Source organism: Gorilla gorilla, chromosome 6 (assembly GCF_029281585.2).
Source record: "Gorilla gorilla gorilla isolate KB3781 chromosome 6, NHGRI_mGorGor1-v2.1_pri, whole genome shotgun sequence".
Taxonomy (NCBI): Eukaryota; Metazoa; Chordata; class Mammalia; order Primates; family Hominidae; genus Gorilla; species Gorilla gorilla.
Genome location: NC_073230.2, coordinates 15,616,995 through 15,641,960, shown reverse-complemented (window position 1 = coordinate 15,641,960; position 24,966 = coordinate 15,616,995). Strand labels below are relative to the sequence as shown.

General features: G+C 38.5%; 1 protein-coding gene across 18 annotated transcripts in view; it reads left to right on the top strand.

The window, feature by feature from the left end:
- Positions 1 to 24,966, top strand: part of ICA1 (islet cell autoantigen 1) — a 154,359-nt gene that overhangs the window by 68,583 nt on the left and 60,810 nt on the right. Inside the window, exon 7 of one of the 18 annotated variants that reach the window (XR_008667303.2) lies at positions 10,031 to 10,144. The exons of 15 other annotated variants lie outside the window; for them this stretch is intronic. Coding sequence is in view for 2 of the 3 variants with exons in the window: in XM_063708386.1 (XP_063564456.1) it covers positions 975 to 986 (12 nt within the window). In the remaining variant the exon portion in view is untranslated. Of the gene's footprint in view, positions 1 to 974; positions 1,023 to 10,030; positions 10,145 to 24,966 lie in introns of those variants that run through there. 2 more of the 18 variants (XM_063708386.1, XM_063708387.1) reach the window with 2 other exon arrangements.

Below are 24,966 nucleotides of genomic sequence, written 5' to 3'. Positions count from 1 at the left end.
CACCGTAGGGGAAGGAGCCAGAATATCAACATTTAGTATGTAAACTTCCTCTCATCTCCCTGGGTTCATAACAGTGTCCATGCCTTCAGCTGTCCCTGGGTTTTCCAGAGCATATCCCTCTGTTTTATATTCTCCAGAAAAGCAGCCTTTCCTGCTTGGGGTGAAGGGAGGGATGTGGGCATTTAACAAATTAAACAGACATTCAGCCAAGCTTGCTCTTATTAACCCCACTATCACTTCCACTTCCAAAGGTATCCAAACCATCAGTTCATAAAACTTTGAGAGTTCTGAATTAACCAGGTAGTTTTTAGGTTTTTTCCATTGCCAGATTTGGATTTAGCTTTCTTGGGTCTGTTCATTTAGTTATAACTCATCTATCTACTTTCCAGCTTCCAACGTTTAGTAGTGGTAGCTCTTTTCCCATCTTCTTTGTTCTCGTTTGTGCCCCCTTAGAGTTTTTGGTGGGCTTTCAGGGTTGAATAGAGCTAAATGGATGGCTTCCACCCTTCATCTTTAATAGAAAGACTCCATTATTAATATTATTATTATTATTATTTCTTCTTTCTTCTTTTTTTTTTTTCTTTCTGAGACGAAGTCTCACTCTATTGCCTAAGCTGGAGTGCAGTGGTGTGATCACGGCTCACTGCAACCTCCACCTCCCGGGTTCAAGTGAGTCTTCTGCCCCAGTCTCCCGAGTAGCTGGGACTACAGGCACGCACCGCCATGCCCAGCTAATTTTTGTATTTTTAGTAGAGATGGGGTTTCACTATGTTGGCCAGGCTTGTCTTGAAGTCCTGACCTTGTGATCCGCCCGCCTCGGCCTCCCAAAGTGCTGGGATTACAGGCGTGAGCCACCACACCCAGCCTCTTCTTTTTTTTAATGTGGTTGGCAAATGGTAGACATTTTTTAAGGGTTTGAAGCATAATTTTTATTATCTTTTCTCATCTTTACCATCTGTCTTTTTTTTTTTCAGCATCTACATTAAGGATACACATCTGTCTTTTTTACCCCTTCTCAAAGGTACATACATTTTTTAAATGCTCATGTGTAGAAAAATTATATATATTAATATATCTATTAGTCTGCTAATAAAGATATACCCAAGGCTGGGTAATTTGTAAAGGGAAGAAGTTTAATTGACTCACAGTTCCACATGGCTGGGGAGGCCTCACAATCGTGGCGGAAGGTGAATGAGGAGCAAAGTCATGTGTCACATGGCAGGAGGAAAGAAAGCTTGTCCAGGGGATCTCCCATTTATAAAACCATCAGATCTCATGAGATATATTCACTACCACAAGAAAAGTATGGGGGAACTGCCATGATTCATTTATCTCCACCTGGCCCCTGTGATAATTGAATTACTACAATTCAAGGTAAGATTTGTGTGGGAATGCAGCCAAACCACATCAATATATTATATATTATATGTAAAGTTAATAGACTATTTTAAGAGCAATTTTTAGCTTCACAGCAAAATTGAAAGATACAGAGTTTCTGCATACTCACTCCCCACTTCCCAACCACCCCACAACACACATACCCAGTGCATACACACAGCCTCCCTCACCATCAGCATCCCCCATCAGTGCAGTACATTTTTTGCAATTAATGAGCCAAGGTTGACACATTATTATCAACCAAAGTCTAGAGTGTACATTAGGGTTCACTCTTTGCGTTGTAGATTCTATGTTTTGACAAATGTATAGTGACATGTACCCACCATTCTAGTAGCATATGGGTAGTTTCACTGCCCGAGCAATCATCTGTGCTTCACCTATTCATCCTTCTATCTCCCTGAGCGCCTGGCAACCACTGATCTTTTTACTGCCTTCATAGTTTTGCCTTTTTCAGAATGTCATATAATTGGAATCATATAGCAGGTAGCCTTTTCAGATTGGTGTCTTTCACTTAGTAATATGTACTTAAATTTCTCCATATCTTTTCATGGCTTGATAGCTCATTTCCTTTTAGTACTAAATAATATTTCATTGTCTGGATGTATCACAGTTTTTTCATCCATTCATCTACTGAAGGACAGCTTGGTTGCTTCCAATTTTTGGCAACTATGAATAAAGATGCTGTAAACATTCATGTATAGGTTTTTATGTGGAATTTTTTGTTGTTATTGTTTTTGATGGTGGTGGTGTTGTTGTTGTTGTTGTTGTTGTTGTTGTGAGACGGAGCCTCACTCTGTTGCCCAGGCTGGAGTGCAGTGGCACGATCTCAGCTCACCAGAACCTCCGCCTCCTGGGTTCAAGCAATTCGCCTGCCTCAGCCTCCCGAGTAGCTGGGACTACAGGCACATACCACCATGCCTGGCTAATTTGTGTATTTTTAGTAGATATGGGGTTTCGCTATGTTGGCTAGGCTGGTCTCGAACTCCTGACCTCGTGATCCTCCCGCCTTGGCCTCCCAAAGTGCTGGGATTGCAAGCATGAGCCACTGTGCCCGGCCGGATGTTTTTAACTGCAGGTGGACACCAAGGAGCACTGTTGCTAGATCATATGGTAAGAACTTTAGTTTTATAAGAAACTGTCAAACTGTCTTTCAAAGTGACGATACCATTTTGTTTTTGTTTTGAGATAGAGTTTCACTCTTGTTGCCCAGACTGGAGTGCAATGGTATGATCTTGGCTCACTACAACCTCTGCCTCCCGGGTTCAAGGATCCTCCTGCCTCAGCCTCCCAAAGTAGCTGGGATTATCAGCATGTGCCACCACACCCGGCTAATTTTTTCTATTTTTAGTAGAGACAGGGTTTCACCATGATGGCCAGGCTGGTCTCGAACTCCTGACCTCAAGAGATCCAGGGATCTGCCCACCTCATCCTCTCAAAGTGCTGGGATTGCAGGCGTGGGCCACCGCACCCAGCCCCATTTTGTATTCTCACATCCTCACCAGCATTTGATGTCAGTATTTTGGATTTTAGCCATTCTAGTATCTATGTATTATCTCATTGTTGTTTTAATTTGCAGTTCCCTAATGACATATGATATTGGGCATTTTTTCATATGCTTATTAGCCATCTGTATGTCATCTTTGGTGAAGTATCTATTCATATATTTTGCCACTTTTTAAATCAGGTTATTTTCTTATTGTTGAATTTTAAAGTTTCTTTGTATATTTTGAATAGCATGTCCTTTATCATACATGTCTTTTGTAAATATTTTCTTCCACACATATAATTTTTAATGCTTTATTATTTCAACTCAACATAAAAAAAATTTTTTGGAAGCACCTATTAAGTGCTTAGCATTGCATGGAGATTGGAGATTTAACACAGAAAAAGACCCAATACCTACATTTAAAGGGCTTCCATTTATCATAAGCATTTCACTGTGTGTCAAAAAATTCTTTATAAAAAAAAAGTGATGACAATAGCCCAATATTTTATTACATAAAACGCCCTAACATTAGACTTTTAGGTTGCTTACATTTGTGAGCAAATAAATGCTGTCTGAAACTTTTTGTACTAAACCTTTGCCCATATTTTAGAAAATTCCCCTGAATTTGTAGGAATCTGCTTCAAGAAAATAACTTGGTCAAGAAGAAGTAACATTTTTATAGCTTTTGATGGCTCAAGGGACTTTAAAGTCAGACTCTTGCCAGTTTGGTAAAATTAATTAAGCTAAAATGGTAAGAATTTTAAAAGGAGAGGTAGCCTTTTCTCACCAATAAGGAAGTTGTATGTAATAAACTGTTGGCTTCATAAAAAGAAAATTGAAAACAAGATGTTAACGTTTTTTATTTTATAAACAAACATGAACTTTTATAAAAAGTAATTCATTTTTGGCTGCTTCTGTAAGTCATTTTCACTGATATTAACATTTATTACATTTGGTCTCTCCAACCCCAGCGCCCCAAAGATTCTGATTCAGGGATCTAGGGTATAATGTAGTGGGGAGGAGAGTTCACACACATGTGTGTATGTGTGTTTGTGTATAACAGACAGAATTCCAGAGCAAGCCAGCTTTGGAGGAACAGTTCTGGAACGGTTCTGTTCCAGGCATGAAATATCATCAAACCTGTTACCAGTTTAAGGGGCAAAGATTTTAAAAAATCATTTTATCTATGAAGATAACTATATAATTTTAATTGGCCATATATGGACAAAGACTGAAAGTGAACTTGGAAAATGAAAAGAATGCTGTTAGGATAGAGGCAGTTGAGGTAATTTGTTTGCAGCCACCACAGGCAAACACAGAAACTCCACCTATCACAGGCTCCTTTCCTGTGACCTTCTTAGATTATCTCTGTTCCACATAAAATCATCTCCTCTTTTCTTTATATTGGTTTTGGTCTCTCTCTGTTAGCTCTTCTGCTTAGATATGTTATTACTCAAAGGTTTGTTATGGAAGCAGGCAAAGTATAATATAATAAATGAATAAATAAGCAAATGGAACAAAAGACAGTTTTTTTCATGTCATATCTGGCCAAACTCTAACTTCGGTACGATATCACGCAATGGCAGAATCTACAGAGGGAAGGGTTTGAAGGATAGAATGCTTTTGCCACCACCATTTTCTTACTGATTTTGACAACAGGACTGACTTTGAAAATGAATATATTGACCTCTTTGATTTAATGTCATTCCTGGTCCCTTGGAATTTTCGACTCTAGCTAGCAGACGTCTCTTTTTGCAGAAGCATAGGTTAGCAGTTCTGAAACTATTCTTCGTGCATTCCAGGATTGAGCAGATAAGTTGTGGACAGTGGGAGCCAGGTTTTGCACTTTAGGAGAATGGAGCTACAGATGTGGTAAAAGGATGAGATAGAACTCTGCAGTATTGGATTCAAATTGGAGATATGGATGTAAACTCCTGATTTCTGATACATACACACATACATGCATGCATACATACATGTGTGTATGTGTTTAGATATATGTAAATTAATATAGCTGTGCGTGGATTATAATACATATATGTGTATGTGTACTGTGTCTGAGAGTACTTGTGGATATGCACACATTTGTTTACATATACATATAAGCATTTCCCAGCTCAGTCCTCTGAGATGACCTTGAAGCAGTTTCACTCTAGTAGCAATGAGCATATTTAGAAACCAGATCTTTGTTTCTACATACCCTCCACTAAAAGGAACTAGGGCTTTTTGGAGAAATGGTTAAATTCAAATTTGAGGCAGGTAAAGTAGAATAGAGCCTGGAACATCATGTTATGCCAAAAATGAAGAAAGTACCTACAGAATAAGGGGGACTTGTCAAAATGACACAGGAGCCAGCCCAAAGAGGCTCCCATTCACCAAATATGGGATCATTTAAGCGTTAAAATAAATTACTAATTTAAATAAATAATTTTAGTAAATTTAATACTATTGAATAAAGTAAGAATCCATGAGCTACTCTGATATAAACAAACAAAGGAGAACAAATAAAGTAGAAAGCCAACCAATAAATATAGAATGTTGAAAATCAAAAATCATATTTTGCAAGCCATCATAAAAATAATTGATTCAGTCAAGAATCATCTATGAATATGAAAACTAATGGATGGAAGTTTAATGAGATATAGGATCTTTACGTTGTCTTTACATTGTTTCAAATTATATTGTATTATTTACAATGGGTGAAATAGTAACTCAAATGGAGAAACCTGGCAAACACCATCTTAACCGAAAGATCAAAGTTAACATCACTAGTGGTGGGACTAACCAACAGCATGTGCCACATGATATCATGCACTGAGGAAAAGCCGGAATGACTTTTGTTATACTGTTAGAGGTGTATAACCTTAATTTAAGTGTGAGGACACATCAGACAACCCAAAATGTGGAACACTCTCTAAAATACCTGCCCTGAAAAAAGACAGACCCAGGAACTTCCCAGATTAAAGGAGACTGAAAAAACATGACAACTGAATGCAGTGTATGATTTTAGATTTTCTTTTGTTATAGAAGATATTATTGGGACAATTGATAAAATCACAATAAGGTCTGTAATATTAGATAACATTATTTCAATATTAACTTCCTGATTTCAATAATTGTACTGTGGTTATGTAAGAGAGTTCCTTATTTTTAGGAAATATATATTGAATTATTTAAGAATAAAGGAACTTTCTGTCTGCAATTTACTCTTAAACAGTTTAGGAAAAAAACTATGTGTGTTTGTATTTAGAAAATGAAACAAATGTAGTAATGTTTGGGTGAATTAACATTTTGGGAATCTGGGTGAAGGGTATCCAGGCATACAAAGAATTCTTGCAACTTTTCTAGAAGTCTGGAATTATGTTTAGTGTCTTTGTGATTTGAATTTTAATACATTTCTTTATAATGTTCAAATTAAGAAATTAAACATCCAGTATATGAAAGAAGGAATGGCACTGAAAAAAGTGACATTAGTAGAGGTTTATATTGTATTATAATATTATACAATATTATAATAATATGTAATATTACTATATGCAATATGTATTATATAACACATATATACAGATGCTTCTTGACTTACAGTGGAGTTGTGCCCCAGCAAACCCATCAAGTTGAAAATATCCTAATCGGAAATGCATTTAATACACCAAACCTACCAAACAGCATAGCTTACCACAGGCTACCTTAAATGTTTTCAGAATGCCTACATTAGCCTACAGTGGGGCAAAATCATCTAACACAAAACCTATACTATACTACAGTGCTTCATATTTCACAGTAATTTATTGAATACTGTACTGACAATGAAAAACAGAGTGGTTGTTTGCATACTTGAAGTACAGTTTCTGCTGAATACATGTTGCTTTTGCATCTTGGCAAAGTCAAAAACTCTAAGTCAAACAATCATAAATCAAACCGTGGCAAATCCGGGACTGTCTGTACAATATTACAATACTGTATTTATGTTGTAGCTATTGTGATATAATTACGATTATGTGCCAGCATGATTGTTTGCAAATTCAGTGAGACCTGGTCAATGTCTTTCAGATAAATTACCTAAGACTAGATGATAGCAGGGACATTATACATCAAAATAGTGATTTCAGTTACTCTCGTATAAAGTGGAGGGCAGGAACGATGGACAGCTATCATCTTAAAAGCTTATTGGAGTCAGACGATGGTTCCTCACATCTGCTGACCTGTAACTATGGAATAAACAACTCTGATGACCATTTGCTCATTATCATACTGGAGTCATGTTCCTGAGGAATTCCAGGGCAGTAAAAATTTAGAAGCTAAATGTTTAACTTTCCAGAATGTTTAATTTTTCTGCACTAAGTCAAAGCAAGGCTCATGGAAGCAAACTTCCTTGTTCCCTAAACACTCAGCCCAGAAAAATTGAGAGATCACACATGTAACCGTGAACTTTGCACTGTTAGATTTATAAACTTCACAAACCAAAAATAGTTTCTGTTGTTGATCCAAAAACCTCCATTCTAATGACAAACTTATGGTGGCTAAAAACCTTTTAAATGTTAGATTGAGTTCCTGCTTTGTCCCTCCGCATGCGATTGAGCCTGGTTAAGTTGATTTGAACCTGAGAAGAGAAACACATTGCCTCTGTAGGGTTTTCTAAGCCATCTGAAGAAAGGTACTAAACCATTTCTGTGAGGTTTTAGAATCCTCCAGGGGGCACCAGAACATTCCAATGCAGTTGAACACATTTCATTAAGTCCAGAAGGGCTAACTGTATTTCCTTATTATAATTGATTTCTCTACTGTAACGTTTTCAGTTCCATTAATATTATTTTTTTGTACATTTACTTTTACAACATTTGTGAGTTTATGGAATGTTTCTGCCTCTCTGAGGAGGCAGAGGAAGGAAAGAGATCATCTCTTGGATGAGTCCTTAGAAACTACAGCCATGTCTCCTCTGGGTAAATATGAAAGGTTTCAGCCCACTCGGAGAGTAAGGACTTTCCAAATGTTCCTAATCTGACTGGGGAAAAAAAAACTGGAAGAAACTGAGAATTCAATTTACTTTCTTAGCCTTAAGGCTGTGTATAAGCTACCCTGTTATTATCATTATTAATAATAAACACAGTGAATGTCAGACAGGCACTTCATGGTAGATTTTTATATGAATTTTGTGCAAAAGTAAAGGGTTGCCAGGCTACTGCATAATATTACTCAGTTCTGGTCCAGGAGTACAAAATTCCACCAGGCCTCCTGAGCCCGTCCCTCCAATTAGTGGCTACTTCATTACGAATAAAGAACCCTCATTACTGTGGGCCTTCAAGTGAAATAGGATCCCCTACCTCTTGAAATCCGCCTTTCTAAGTACAGACAGTTCCCAACTTACAAACAATCCACTTAAGAACCACCAAGGCATTCAGAGGCTGCTGTAGGCTCCTGCAGCTGCTGCCTGGGCCCCCTGCCCAGCCCCCCTGCCCAGCCCCCTCCCCACACTCCTGGTCTGCTCAAGGGAGCGCTGCCGACCCCCCTTGCAGAGCCAGCTGCCCACCTGCCCCTCGGACTGCAGGCTCGGAGCTGGGGGTTCAGTGAGGCCTCAGAGCTACCGCTGGTTTTATAGTTGAGCTCAGCTATGGGGTAAATAGGCTTTTGTGGCCTGGCCTGGGAACCGAACCACCATTTAAAAAAAAAGAAGAAGAAAAAACCTGCCTCCATGGGAAAATGTATTCTGCATTCCCAATAGCCAGCCAACAAATGTTAGAATGACTGTGGGGGCTGTCTTCTGTCTTCATGCCCCTAGCAGGGCGAGGAGGCGAAAGAATCCGCCTGTGTGTTCTGGGTTCTGGGTCCAGCTCTAGCACTAAACCCAACATGGGACCTTAGTAAGCCCTTTAACCTCTGTGTATCACATCATCTGTAAGACAATAGGATTGTACTAAATGAGTTATAAGCCTCCTTCTAGTATAATGACCCCGATTGATCAAAGCTCTACCCTCATTTTATTCATTCAGAGGCATTTTACTCAGGGCACATGCTTTGTGCAGGCTCTGGGCTTGGTGGGAATACAGTCAAATAATACAGATCCCAGCACTCACAGGGTGCAGCGTTTACTTGGGGAGACACATCTTTAAGCGAATGTTCATAAGTGCTATGATTGCAATGGGCACTGGGTTCTGTAAAAGCTCAGGAGGGTCTGAATCAGATGAAGTCTTTGCAGAGGGGTTGGCTCGCGGGCTCACTCCCCTGATTTCTATTTTAATTGACTCCTCTCCCAGCGTATCAAATCTGGTTCACTGGGAAGCATAGCTTCTGCATCTACCATCCTAATAGTTTGGCTTGGTCCCCTGGCCTCATCAAGGAAAGTCTTGCCCTCCTCTTTGCGTCACTGAAAGATAGAATACAGGGATGCTCCCACCAAACCATAGTCTTGATTCCTGTAAGTACTGCCCTGAATGCTTGCTTCTTCTCTGCCCTAGGGAGCCATGGCCAAAAAAGGTTCCCTCTTGCTCTCCTTGGGGCCTTCCCTGCCCTGAAGAGAGGCAGGATTGGCAGCAACTCTGGTACTCCCAAGTTTAAAATATTCCTTACCTCCCAAAATATTTCTGAAGGCCCAGCTACCTCTTGCTGTCCTATATTTATAATGCCCTAATTATAATTCTACCAAAAATCCCTTCTAGGCTTCTACCCTTACTCCACACTCACTTTTAAAATAGTAACAATCGAAGTGATTCAAAGAAGTCACCTGTCATTTGGAAGGTGGCATAACAGAGTGGTTCAGGTTGGAATCTTGACTCTGTGCCTTGATATCGGACATTATGAAATTATGTCGGTATGAAGGTTCCTGAGCAAGGAAGCGACCATGGAAGAGCAGTTTTGAGGAGAGTTAATTTTGGTAGCTCTGTGTAGGATGCTACAAGAATGGAGAGGAGGGAAAAGATGAGAGATTTTCAGCGTAGAAATGATGAAACTTAGAAACCAAATAAGTGTGTCATGCAATGTGAACTTATATAACTTTCCTATACTCTCAAAGTATCTTATTTATTTTGGTTCTATGAAAGCAGTTTGATAATTATAACTGGAAAATCTTTTCTTTTCAGGTAAATAACAAAACACCCCAAGAAAACATTATCTAACAGTTTTTCCAATCCCCATTCCATTATGTTCCCTTAGGACGCCTTTAGCGTAAGAAACAGCCTGGTGCCTTGGTGAGGAACTCAGTCTCTGCAGTGAGCATCTCCTGGGTTCAAACTGTGGCTTCCCCACTTCGTAGCAGTATAATCTCAGGCAGGTTTCTTAACTTCTGAATATTTCAGTGTCTTCATCTGAAAAATGGAGACACAGTCAAGTGCCATATAATGACATTTTATGACGGTGGTCCCATAAGATAACAATGGGGCTGACAATTCCTATTGCCTAGTGACATCTTGATGATACTAAATCTGTGCAAATCTGGGCTAATGTGTGTCTTAGTTTTTAACGAAGAAGTTTAAAAAGTGAAAAAAGTTAAAGATAGAAAAAAGCTTATAGAATAAGGATATAAAGAAATCTTTTGTACAGTTGTACAATGTGTTTGTGCTTTATGACAAGAATTATTACAGAAGAGTCAAAAAATTTAAAAATGTTTAAAGATATTTATAAAGTAAAAAAGTTACAGTAAGCTAAGGTTAATTTATTATCGAAAAAAGAAAAACATTTGTTATAAATTTAGTGTAGTCTAAGTGTAGTGCTTATGCAGTCTAAAGTAGTGTACGATAATGTCCTGGGCCTTCACATTCACTCACCACTCTCACTCACCCAGAACAACTTCCAGGCCTGCAAGCTCCATTTGTGGGAAGTGCCCTACACAGGTTTATCATTTTTATCTTTTATGCCATATTTTTACTGTGCCTTTTCCATGTTTAGATATGTTCAGATACACAAACACTTATCATTGTGTTACAATTGCCTACGGTATTCAGTACAATAACATGTTGTACAGGTTTGCAGCCTAAGAGAAATAGGCCATCTCATGTGTAATATAATGCTTTGTAATATAATATATACTTTGTAAAAAAGTATAGGTGTGTAATGGGTGCTATATCATCTAGGTTTATTTAAGTACACTGTATGATGTGTGAACAAGGACAAAATCACCTAACAACATGTTTCTGAGAACATGTCCCCATCATTAAGTGACACATAAGTGTAATCATGTCAAGCTCATAAGATTCTAATGAGGATTAAATCTGTAATATTTGTCAAGTTCTTAGAACTGAGTGTGGTCCATATTAAGCACAACATAAACATTCTTGTTGCCCAATTTTAAGTGTTTGATATATAAAATAAATGCAAAACAAGATAATAGCCTGTGTGCTATACTGAGATATTGAATGGCTTATCTTTTGAGAAATGGAGACAACATTACTGGAATAAGAATACAACTCTAACTAGTTTTCATATTTCCCCATCTCAGTGGCACGTTGAGGCCCTGTCACTTATATGTAATGGAACCCATCAAATTGAGTACATTATGCATGAAAGTACACTTGTGATTTCTTACCCTGATCTGCCCCTTTTCCTGCCCTCGTTGTTTCTGTTGACCTCAGCTTGATATCTTAACTTTAGATTCAACTTCACTTTCTTCTTTTCTGACCCATTTATTTGGTTTCAAAATCTCATTATTTCTACCCTGGAAATCTCTCTGTCATCCATCCCCTGTCTCCATTTGTATAGCAGCCTACACAGAGCTGCCAACCTCATCTTCCTGAAAAACCACTCTCCTGTGGCCACTTCCCTGCTCAGGACCTTCAGCAGCTCCCCACTGCTTAACAAGCAAAGCCCTCAGCCTGTCGTTCAGAACCACACAAACCCAGCCCACTCTCCTTCCCTAGGTCCAATACTGTATTCCCAACAGCCTATTCTCCACGGTGACCATATGATTGCTGTGCCTGGCATGGTCCACATTTATGTTTGTTGTCCAGGCTTCACTATTAATGATGCCCTCTTCACTCACAGAGTGTCCCTGTTTGGACAATAAATTGTATGGTCACCCTGCTGTCATCCCATTAGCCAAACCATGTATCCCAGGATTCCCTGTCTCCTCCCCCTGTTCCTTTCATCTGAATTGCTGTCGCTTGATCTGTGCCTATCCAAAAGCTTCCCCTTTTTCAAAGGCCCATTCAAATGTTACTTCCTCCACTCTTTCAAAACTCTCCCAGGGTTCTTTATACAACCACTCTTTTGCCACCTAACACTTTCTAATGTGTATCATGATTATTTATATGCTGTATAGCTCCTCTTTCAGAATACAACCCTTGAAGAAAGAAACTGTGTCTGATTAACAAAGTGTTTCCTGTAGCATCTAACCCAGGCTCTTACATGCCTGGAAAAATAACAGACATCAGTTCCTGAGTGCTCACTATGCACCAAGCACTGTATGTATAATCAATATACACTTTAGATACCATCTGTATATATTATCTCATTTAATCCTAACAATAGCTTTGAAATACTGTGTCTCTGTTTACTAATTTGGAAATTAAGGCTTGGATCAAATGACCTTGTTCTAGATCACAGAAGCAGTAAGCCTAAATAGAAACATTCGAGCCCAAATTTCTCTGACTTCAAAGAGCATGCTCTTAACCTTTTCACTCCAGGCAGATGGTTCTTAAGTATGCAGCAGGGTCTTCTGGAGGGCTTGGTAAAATGTATTGATGTGCCCCATCCCAGTTTCTGATTCCATAGGCCCAAGTTAGGGCCCAAGAATTACATTTCTATCAAGCTCCCAGGTGATGCTGATGTTGCTGGTCCAGACAGTACACTGAGCGTAAGTAAGCATAATCATTCGTTGATGAATAAATGGATTGGTGGGTGGGTGGATGGATGGATGGATGGATGTGGATGGCCAGATGCATGGATGGGTGAATGGATGGTTGGATGGGTGAATGGATGGTTGGATGAATATATTTAAATTTATCACTTGGTTTAAAGTTTCATAAGTCTGCTCTAATTTTATACATTAGGTACATTGATGTGTTCACTTATAATTCTTACAGGGTCAGGATTAAAGTTTACTTTTATTTTTCACAGCCATCTTTACTGTTTCATAATATTGTTTAAGTTTGAATTTGAGCTGACTTTTTCAGTTTTTTTAAACCAAAGACACAATTTTAAAAATTTATCTCTCATTTCCTTTTTTCTTTTTTTTTTTTTTCTTTTTTGAGACATAGTCTCACTCTGTTTCCCAGGCTGGAGTGCAGTGGCACAATCTCAGCTCACTGCAGCCTCCGCCTCCCAGGTTCAAACAATTCTCCCACCTCAGCCTCCCAAGTAGCTAGGACTACAGGCGCACGCCACCAAGCCTAACTAATTTTTGTATTTTAATAAAGATGGGGTTTCACCATGTTGGCCAGGCTGGTCTCAAACTCCTGACCTCAAGTGATCTGCCCGCCCTGGCCTCCCAAAGTGCTGGGATTACAGGTGCAAGCCACGGCACCCCGCCTTTTCTTTTCTATCTTAAAAATATTTTGTCCAAAATAATGTTAAAGATGGTTTACACATCTCTCCCATCTCCTTCCAATATCTTTTCTATACTCTTGCATGTATATTTAACATACAATAGGCTTTTAATCCACAATAGTTCATTAGGTTTTATTTCAAGTATGAATTATTCTCTCAAACCTAAGTGTATTCTAAAGGGATTATTTTTAAGTGGCCTAGGAAGAGCGAAAGCTATCTTGTGATTTATATATTGTGATATATTCCCTGAGGAGCATGGTTAGAGCAAATTTCCTCCCCTCTCCAACCCCCCGCACTGTTTCACCTCTTAACGAGATGACCCATGATATGAATTCAGCTGTTATTTCAAAGTGAAGAGAGTAGCCCTTTCACTGTTGAGCACATTGCGTCTTATTGATAAAAGATACAGCTGGAGCAAAAGGCAGTGTGCATGCCCTTCCTGTAATCCTCTTGGAGCGTGGAAATGGCACCAGACCATTACGTACATCTATAATGTAAGGCTCCATATTACTCTACAGAGACAAAATGAGAGGGGCATTTTCCATAGGAAATGCAAAGCACTTCAAAATGCACCTGAGCACTTTTCTGTTTGACTAGGCACCACATTTGCCAATTTAGAAGGCACAGTGATTATGACCTTGCTTTTGGAAGTTAAAAGCCCATTGATTTCTGTATGCAGAAGATGCTAGCAAATTAACTAGCTCTTTTTATTTTATCAGTGAGATAAGCATCTTAATAGACTAATAAGTAACTTTCTATGTTAGTGATAATATACCATGCAATGAACAATAAATTTATGTAAATGCTAGTCTATATTTTTTATTCTTACGGTGTTTTTCAAATACTATGTTTTTTATATATTGTTTGTGCCCAAGTCTCATCTTTCCGACAATTTGGAATTTCCTTAAGAGTAGAGATCATGCCTTATCTGTAGCTTTTGAATGTTTTTATCTCATTTACCCTCACAACCGCCCTTACAGAGAGGCATAATTGACCTCCGTAGTGCTAAACACAGGGCCTTGCATGCAACTCCTAATAATAATAGCATTAAGCATTACAGTTTTAAAGAAAGCTTCTCATATACATTTTCTCTCTTATTTATCTCATGCTTATTTTCCAGATCTAATGGCAGAAATTCAGAAAGGTTAAATAACTTGCTCAGGGTTCCAAAGGCAGGAAGCTTCTGATCCAGGCATAGCCCAAGCCTTCTAGCCCCGGATTGGATACCCTTTCTACTCCACCACATTACCAGGGGTTTTAATGATTTTTTGTTGACTGAATGCATATAATTGTCCCCAAAGTATTCCCCTCTGCAAAAACCTTCTGTATCTCCCTCTAACATATACACATCAGTATGTGTGTATCTCTTATTGGATTATATTCCAATGCGGCTGCATTGCTCAGGCTTTGCGATAGGACCACATCTGTAGACGGGGGTTAGAATAGCCTTTAACGGGACAAATATCTGGGGAAAAAGTCCTCAGAATGATCTTTAACTGTTAAGATAGAACCTTCACTTTCTTAAGTAAAGACTTTTAGGCATGTAGGTAAGTTTCACTGTCAGGTAGGTTTAGGTGTCAGATGGTTGCTAAGCTAATCTTTCCCCGCATTCCCATAGGAGACCAAGAGCTGGAAAAGCAAACTAAATCTTGTAAATCGGTCTATTTAGTTGTAACTTTCTTCTCTTATGTCTATTTCTTGTCTGTTATTCTGGAGTCTTTAGGAAAGTTGTGGTTAGAGATTCTAGCCTGATCACCACTGTGTTGTGGAAAACTATGGAAATAGTCATTGCGTGTCCCCTGTACATGCTAAGGTTGTTACTGGGAAGCTGTGCCCTGCAGACACTAGTGATGGAGGCAGCAACTTCAGGGATATACCATCCAAGGATATAATCTCCCCATGTGGAGATTCTCATTTACACTGCCAACCTTACAGTGACGGTGGGTTTTCTTTAAAAAAGCAAAAACAAATATATTGAACACTAAAGTCAATAGATAGAAAGCTGTAACATACAATACAAAAATAAAGTTTTTAAAAGACAAAATGTTTTTAAAAATAGAATAAATCCTGAGTGTTAGATCTGCTGGTCATTCTGAAAGGATGACCTTCTTTAATAACCCTTTAATTTTTTTATTTTATGTTTTATCAACAATAAAAATTTCGAGGAAATATATCACCCATAAGATAACTACTAGGAATGGGTGTCCCTTTAATTCATTCCACTTTGGAACCTCCCAATGGTTGGTTTAGTGACTTTAATGACTTCTGTTTCCAGGGAAGAAGAGTCCTATTCTTCTCCTCTGCCCAACTTTCATAGTCATTCCTTCAAGTATTTATTGAGCAATTAAAATGTGTTAGGCACTATGCAGAGCTCTGAGAATAAAATTGTGAACCAGGCACTCACTGCTTCTGCCTTCCTAGAATTCAAAGTGTAGAAGGAAAGACAGACATTAATCAAGCAATTGAAATGCAGGGAGTCTAGTTCTAGAAAAGAGAACATAAAGGATTTTGTTAGGGAATGTAGCAGGGATGACTAACTTTATCCAGTGGGTCCAGATAGGCTTCTCAGAGATTCTACGATTTAAGTTGAGCCTGAAGAGTGTATAGTTAGTAGCCAAGTGAAAAAAGGGAGAAAAAGGGTAAGAGTGTTTCTGGCAGAGTTGCAGGATATGTGAAAGCCCAGAATTGGGAGAGGGAAGAAATGGCATAGTCAAGGAAATGAAAGGAATTGACTGGAGCATTGAGTTTTTCTTCCATAAGCTTTGCAAGTAACTACCATTAGCTTTAATTAGATCATAAAGAAGCAGGTTCAAAGAACATTGCTCCAGTAATAATGTACGCTCAGATACATTCAGCTCATAGGAAGTAAGAAGACTGGAACATTCAGATAATCTCCTGGATAGTTTTAACTATATTTATATATTTATTTTGCATTTGGATTATGTTCCTTTTACCTCTTAAGAAAGGTGATGTGAATACTATTCATGCCTCACATTTCTTAATTAAGCACTGGCTTATTTTCTGAGCCACGTTTAAAAACTGAAAATGGCAAATACCTAAAAATACATCTTATCACAGACATGTGAGACTTCTATACTAAAACTGCAAAACATTGCTTAGGAAAATTAAAGCAGGTTTAAGAAAAGAGAGGAATGTACCATATTTATGAATTAGAAGACTTCCTTTTGTTAAGAGGTCAGTACCCTTCAAATTGACCTACAGATTAAATGCAACACCATTCAAAATCCTGCTAGTAAGTAGTAAAGATGACTATAAACTTATATAGAAATACAAAGGACATAGAATAGCCAGGATAATCTTTAAAAGTAAGAACAAAGATAGAGGACTTACATTTACAGATATTAAGGCTTATTATAAAGCTAAACTAATTAAGGCAGTGTGGCATTGGCTAAAGAATGATCCAGTAGACCGATGGAACAGACTACATAGTTCATAAATAATCCCACACATATAAGGTCACTTGATTTATGTTAACAGCATTACTGTAATTCATTGGAGAAAATAATGGTCTTTTTAGAAAATTATGCTGGATCAGTTGGATATCTATACAGAATACCAGGAACCTGACCCCTATTTCATATCATACACAAAAATTAACTAGGGCTGGATCATAGACTTAAAAGTCCAAAGACAGAACAATAACTCTTTTAAAACAAAACATAGGTAAATATCTCAATGACCTTAGAACAGATAAAGAGTTCTTAACAGGATGCAAACTGCACCACCATAAAAGAAAATAATAAATTATGTTTTATGAAAATTAAATCTTTTCATTAAAAAACACCATTTAGAAAAGATAAAGACAAACTGCAGAGAGGGAGAAGATATTTGTTACATGTGTATCCAACAAGGGACTTGTATCCAGAACATCTAAAGAAGTTCTACAACTCAAAAAAAAAAAAAAAAAGAGAGAGACTGGCCACCACCTCGTTAAAAAGTGGACAAAGCATTTGAGCAGACACTTGACAAAAGGAAATATCAAAATTGCCAACATGGTTTCATGTACACCTGTAGAGGTACTTACACTATCAATCATCAGGGAAATAGTAATTAAAACCCACCAAATGGCTAAAATTTAAAGGACTGACAGTATCAAATGAATGAGAATGTGAAGGAACAGGAACTATATCATGCACTGATAGTCGGAGTGTAAACTGGTAGAACCACTTTGGAAAACTGACATTGTCTACTAAAACTCGTATACTTTAAGGCATATACTCAAGGAGAATGAATGTTCATGTAAAACATTTACAAGAATGTTCACGGCAGTATTTTCATAATAGCTGCAACGTGAAAGTAAGCCAAATGTCCATGAATAGTAGAAAGGATAAATTAATTGTGGTACCATTCATTCAATAGGATACCATACAGTAATGAAAAAGAACGAACTGTTACTATATTGCAATACTATGGATGACTGTCATGGGTGTGATGTTGAATGAAAGAAACTAGATATCACAATATATATATGACTTCATTTATATAATGTTTAACATTAGACAAAACTAATTCATGGTGATAGAGATCAGAATATTGGTTATCTTTTTGAGGAGGTATTGACTGGGGATAGAATACAAGGGAGTCTTCTGGAGTGCTGAAAATGTTTGGTATGTTTTTCTGGGTGGTGGTTAATGTGGGTATATACATATTTAAAAGTGTATGGAGCAAAAAAAACTGTATATTTTGCACTTCAGTGTAAGCTAGACCTTAACAACAACAACAACAAAATCTAAGCAGCTGATAGTAAGGAGTTTGAGAAGAGGAACGGGGGAATAGAGTCATAGAGCTTACATGAAAAAAAGCATAGAATAAAGTGAGTTTTAGTAACATGGTTACTTAGAAGCCCTTTAGAAAGAAAAGGACCATATAATCAGGAGTATCTCTGTTGTTTACATATCCAACTTTTTAAGTTCTTTACCATTTCATACATATATCTCCCAGCCCTAAATATTCGGAGAACTCTTTCTGTAAAAATGTGGAAAAAAAAAAGTTCTCCCTTCCTAAGGAAAGTATATTTAGTATTTGGAAACTCGTTTGGGGAACTAGAACAAAAGGCTAAGAGCACCAGAAGTTCACCAGAGAGTCATCTGGGACTTCTTAGTTCTAATAATTATGCTAAAAGAAAACACTGAAGAATTTTCTAGCAGTTTTCAGATTCATCCCACCACATTTAGCAACCCCGCAAAACCGTTCAATAGTTGTTATACAACATTTCTTTACAAATGCATGAAATGGTATGAAAACGAATTTTGAGAATTTCTGAACACTTTAGTAATCATCTGATGCTGTTGATGACATTCTTGTTGATGGTCAAACTAGTAATGGAAATAATAAATCTTTGGATCACTGTCAGTTGTCTATGGGATTGTTAGACTTCAACCCACTTCCAACATTATAGCTAGAATCCTAAGTCATTTAGCCTCTTCTTAAAGCCTTCCCCACACTGGGTAGGATAGGCTAGGCTAGGTTATGGGACAGAGACACCCACAAGTCTATGACTTAAATCAATAGAAGTTTTTCTTTTGTGTTCCCAGCCAGGCGTCCAGGTTGGTGGGGTGGCTCTCCTCTAAGAAGTCATTTAGAGACTCGGGTGACAACAGCTTTGCAGTCCTTAAAACTTGCCCTTCAGTGTTCCCTGGATGTGGACATCTCAGTCATCCCAAAAAGGGAAAGCACATACAGGAGCCTGTATGGAAGAGTTTTATGGACAAGCCTGGAAGTGATGCAGGTTACTTCTGCTCAGATTCCATTGTAGAGAACTTTGTCCATAGCGACAACCATTTTCAGAGGAGTCTGAAAAATATAGAAGGGCAAATGGATTTGGGTGGAAAGCTAGCAGATTCCACCATAAGAGCACCTGGTCATCATGCTAAAACGCTGAAATGCTGTCAGGCCTATGATGACAAAAGGAGCCATCACTGACACCAAGCGTTACTGGATCAGGTGTGTAGAAAGAACCCGGGATCCACATTTTCCAGAGCAGAGCAAATTAGAATAAGGTAATTTCCAGCAGGAAGGAGCAAATAAATGGTACAGCAATATATAAAATCTTAACACAGAAAATGTTTTAAAGATTTAGACTAATGGGAAATTGAAGCAGCTGGACAAGCTTCCTTCTTGGCACACAATTACTGCAGCAATGTCTTCTTTTTAAAAAAAAAAAAAAAAAAGACCACACCAAGCGACAGAATGTTAGTCATCAGACTATAAAAATAGAAGCTACAGACCCAAAGCACAAGATGATGTATATTTCTGTGCACCAGGTTAAAAATTATTTGACTAGCATTTTTAGCACCTAGTATCAGTACTGGGGCAACAAAATCAAGATATGGTTTCTGCCATACCCTCCCTGAGGAATGTAGAAAACAGTCAATTAAAATACAGTGACCGTTCAATGTGATAAGTGTCTTGTGAGGTAATAGAGGTATATAACGAACTGCTTTCAGAGCCTGAAAGTGGAGCATCTAAGATCAGACTCTGGGAATCAAGATATGTGCTTCCTAGAAGGTATGGCACAAGCTGAATTTTGAAGGGCCAGTGAAGGAGAAACAACGTGACACCAATGGGAACAACATGGAAGGGGATGAACACTGGGAACTTACAAAGGGAGGAGCTTACAAAGATGAAACTGCTTGATGAGCTGGGAGATTGTGCATAGTTTAGTTTTGCTAGAGAAAAGAATGTGAAAGAAGCCAAAGATGGAGGTAGAGAAGTGGGCCAGGGCCAGATCATGAAGGTCCTGTGCTCACATTACAGAGTTTGCATTTACCCTGGATGTCTGGGAACTGCTGAAAGTGCTGTTAATGCATCAGTCTTTTGAGATGCTTCTGAACACCGATATCAACCACACTTTGGTATTCAGTGACAGTATAATGGATCCATAAAGGGAAGGACCTGATCTTTTTCCCCATTCACTCTATTCAGGACCCACTATAGAGTGAATAAATACTGTCTCCCTAACAGAATTACTTTCTGCAAATCAGTTCACCTGTTAATTTATTGGTTGATTTGTGGATGTGAGTTGTGTTTACTTACAGTGACTGGCCATCAATAAGCATAATAAAACTATACTGTACTATAAAATACAAGTAGGTTTAGCTTAGGCAGCCAAGAGACAGAAGCAAATTCTTCAGCTTTTCACATAGCACATAGATCAAAAGAAAGATTAGTAAAAATAAAAGTAATAAAAAATAAAGTAAATACCAATGGGATAAAAATATTGTAGACCTTTACTGAAGAATTTCTGCTGAAATATGTGCTTCTCAGATTAGAGAGAAATTGATAAAAGGGTGCCCTGGGCTCAGTCTTGTGACCTAATGCTTCCACTAATGACCTGAAAGAGGAAGTGAACCCAGTTAGCTGTTTTCTGATGACAGAATTGCTTCCTTAAGTTAAAAACAGAAAACAGAAAAAAAAAATTCACCAGCTGAGCAAACATTAAGAATGTTGGAACAATGTAAAAACTGACCAAATTAACCTGAAATGTATCTACACATTATAAACTACACGATTGTGAATAACTTTGACTGTATTTGACTTGCCATGGGCTCGAAAATAGAAGACCTTTTTCTCTGTGATCATACATCAGTGGATGTAATTGCATAGTGGGTAATAGTTTGTATTTTAAAATAAGAAGCCAAAAATCAAAGTTTTTATACGTTAGAATATTTTCATGTAATAAATTAACAAAGTGATAAGGAAAGAGAGTAGTAGACGAAGTGCTGACACTCCATTTTGGGTAATATAAAGTTAATCTCGCTGTTTGGAGATTTGGTATAATTGAGGAGGTAAAGTGGTTTAGTGAAATGAGCAGGGGCTTTCACATCCTGGCTCCACCCCTGCCAGTTGAGTGCTTAATGTTTCCGAAACCTGCTTTCCTTCTTTGTGAAATAGAAATACAGTACCACAATTATGTTGTAGGTACATTGTGAAAGTCAAATGAGAATATGTGCATGTATGTATGACATCTAATCAGTAAGTGGTGTTGGTGGTGATAAGGACGATGGATGGTATCTGAGAAAGCCTGAGCAGTAATTCAGCAAACAGAGCATGTTGTGCCCTGTTGAAGAGCAGTACTATGTAGTGGGAAAAGCAAGGCCTGAGGAGTGATTTGTTCACTCATTCTGCTATCGTCTCTTCATTTACTCATTGTTGTGCATACCTGCTGCCCCCAAGGCACAAAGCCCTAGCCTTAGAAAATTGAGTGCTGTGGTTTCCCCGTTCGTGCAGCTTAGAGTCTGGAGGGTAGCTGAGCACACACAGGATCAGGTGGCACTTACCACGGTTTTGTCTCATAAGGGCGTCTGCAAAGTGCACTGACTGCAGAGAGGAAGAAGCTGCTAACTCTGCTGAGGGGCATTACAGGAAAAGGTTCTCAGAGGAGCAAACCCTTAAGCGGAAACTTAAAAGATGAGTGAGAATTAACCATGTGGACAAAAAGGAAGAGGGCTTTCCAGGCAGAGGCAGTACAGAAGCACGTGGATGGGATTGGCCTGCTGTAGCTCAGCATGCATGGAGGATAAGGTGCCTGGAAGGTAACATGGGAAAGGAGACCTCTGGGCTAAGGCAGGCAGGCAGGGCCTGGGTGCAAAGTTTGTGTTTCATACAAGAGGAGACAACATCCAACCCAAGTCCTGGCATTTCTACACACTGGCTGTTTGCTTTTAGGAACGGTACTTTGTACCTAAGCTTTCTCCTCTGTAAAATGAGGGGAGTTGCAGAATGAAACAGTTGTAAAACAGGAGGCCCTCCATAAGTGTTCACTTCCTTTTTCTCCCCTTTGCCGTCCATGGAACCAAAGACTGACGAGGCAGGAGGGGGGAAGAAACAAAGGAGAATCACAGCTCTCTTCCTTGGAAACTCTGAAAAGTGGATTATGCTAGGAGTGCCCAATTCTCCTGAATCATCGTTGAGATAATTATTTTGAGATTTTGATCCAGTACAATATTTGATATATTCCTAGAAAATGACCATGAGGCATTGGTGTGCTCTGTTTTTCTAGGTGGCTTTTGAACCCATAATCCCTGTTTGATTTTTGTTTTGTTATCAGAACATGTATAAACCTGAACTTCTGAAGAGCAAGTAGGGAAGAAATTTGGTGGCTTTTTCACTATTATCTGAACATGAGTATCTGAATGAAGGTTGCATGCCATGTTTTTATAAATCAGTTGAAATTGTGTCAGCTGCATGTGTGGTTTATTCAGGTGGATATAAAAAAAAAAACCCTTATCTTAAACAGTTTTCATGCATGCAAAGGGAGTATTATCTGGATGATTCAATTTAAACTCCTATAAATTCAGCAGAGATGTAGCTGGAAAACCTAATGTTGTCACTGCTTATTTATTATCACTGAATCGTTGGAGTTTAAAATGAATGTTTAGGAGGAAATGAAGTAAAATGACAACCACATCTTCCTTGTTTTTGGCAAAATACTGATGATTAACCGTCTTAGCCACAGCATTAAACATACAGATTCTTCCCTCTTTTTCCTCTCCTTTTGCTTCTTTATTGACTTCAACTTCCCTGTCCCTGAAATCTCTCTACCCCGCTCCCTCCTTGAGCAAGGTTAAGCATCAGCTTGGGCAGCCCACTCTGTGCCCCTCCCCACTTTATCCCCCACATTCTTTTCAACCCCTCACTCCACCCCACCTCGTTTTCCTTACCTCAAGTGCTGAACCTGACAAGCACATGAGATGATCCTTTCTCTCTTTTGCCCTCCAGATGGTGGAACTTTTGTCTCCAAGGCCATGTTTAACCACCCTATTCCTCTCTTTCTCTTAGCAGTGGAACATGTATTTCTCTCTGGCCTTGGTTTAAAGTCTTTCTCACTCATTCTTCAGTTTCTTTCCCCCACTATTCAGGTGTAATTCTCTTCAGCGCAATGGTAGAATGATGCTGCTAAGAGTGGACGTGTTTGTGTTTCCTGCATTAAAGAGTATGAATTGTCTCATTTGTCTCTCTCCGTTTTTTTTTTTTTTTTTTTTTGAGATAGAGTCTGGCTGTGTCACCCAGGCTGGAGCACAGTGCAAGTGATCCTCCCACCTCAGCCTCCTGAGTAGCTGGGACTATAAGTGCTCACCACCACACCCAGCTGATTTTTTTATTTTTTTGTAGAAACCCGGTTTTGCCATGTTGCCCAAGCTGGTCTGAAACTCCTGAGCTCAAGCGATCCACCTGCCTCAGACTCCCAAAGTGCTGGGATTACAGGCGTGAACCACCAAGCCCAGCTTTCATTTTTTTTTCTTGCCGTCTTGGGGGAAATTCTCACACTATAATGTGGGGGGCAACTTTATATGCACATTTAAAGCTCATTCATTTCTAGTGCACTAGGTTCGTTATAAAAGCATAAAGAAAAAAGTATATATAAATGAGTTTTCTGTGGCTGCCTATTACTACAACTATTTATATTGTCATAGGTACCTTTTCAAAAGTCAGTTTTTCAATCACCCATTAAGTTAGATTAAGAGGAAAGATCATGTTCTCTATTTGTTGATGAACTTACAAAACATGTAAAACAGATGGGAAAAGAAATACATAATTAAAGAGACTGACCACATTTCCTACAACAAGCCACACATACTCCATTCCCAGGGCCTTTGTGCTCACTCTTCTTTCTGCTGAGTGCTCTTCCCCCTGAGATCGGTATGGTTTGCTTCCTCATTTCCTCCAGGTCTCTGCTCCAATATCACCTTCTCAGAAAGTCTTTCCAAGACTATTCCATATGAAACAGAATCCTCTACTACCCCTCCAAACCCTGCACTCATATCTTTCTTACAATGCTTTATTTTCACCAACAGACAATATGTTTACTTTTGTTATTTATTGTCCAGTTTCACCCACTACAACATAACCATCATGAAAGCAAAGACTTTGCTTTATTCTCTGCTTATCTCCAGCACCGAGAGCTATAGGTGTTCAATTATATTGCTTGAGAGGAGGAAGAGAGGGAAGGAAGGAATTAAGAAGTAAGTAATGGTGTCAGGAAGATTAAAACCTGGAATGGCCTGAGGTTTATGAAACATCTTAATTACAACAAGGCTGTTGTGAGCATGAAATAGTACCTTGGAAAGACAGGCCTGCTACTGGAAACAGATTATATTCCTTCTTCATTTATTAGTTGGAATGCTTCAGCAATGAATAACTCCCTTGTCAATTATCAGGTCGTCCTGAAGCACAGACAATTTGATAGGATATGCAGGATAAATGTTTGTTTCTTTTTCTTTGTCAAAATATTGAATTGGTTCATTAGCATTCTCTACAGGTGCCCAGTGAGGGTTTTGTTTGTTTGTTTTTCTGTTTATTTGTTCATTTGCTTGTTTTTAAGTATTATTATGAACTCATAGATTTGGATATATTTGATGTGTTTTAATCGTTGCCAATATTAACTTCATTGATGCTCACAATGTCTCATTTTTGGCTAGTGGGAGTCTCTTAGGTTGACTTCTGAGTCCTTTTGACCCCAGTAATAGCCTTCTTTGCTTTCTGGTACAACCGAATATTTCAGAATCATCTTATGTATTTCCTTCCCTAGTCCTGGAATCAGCAGTTTTGTCAAGGAGCCCTGGTTACTTAGAGAGGGACATGATAGT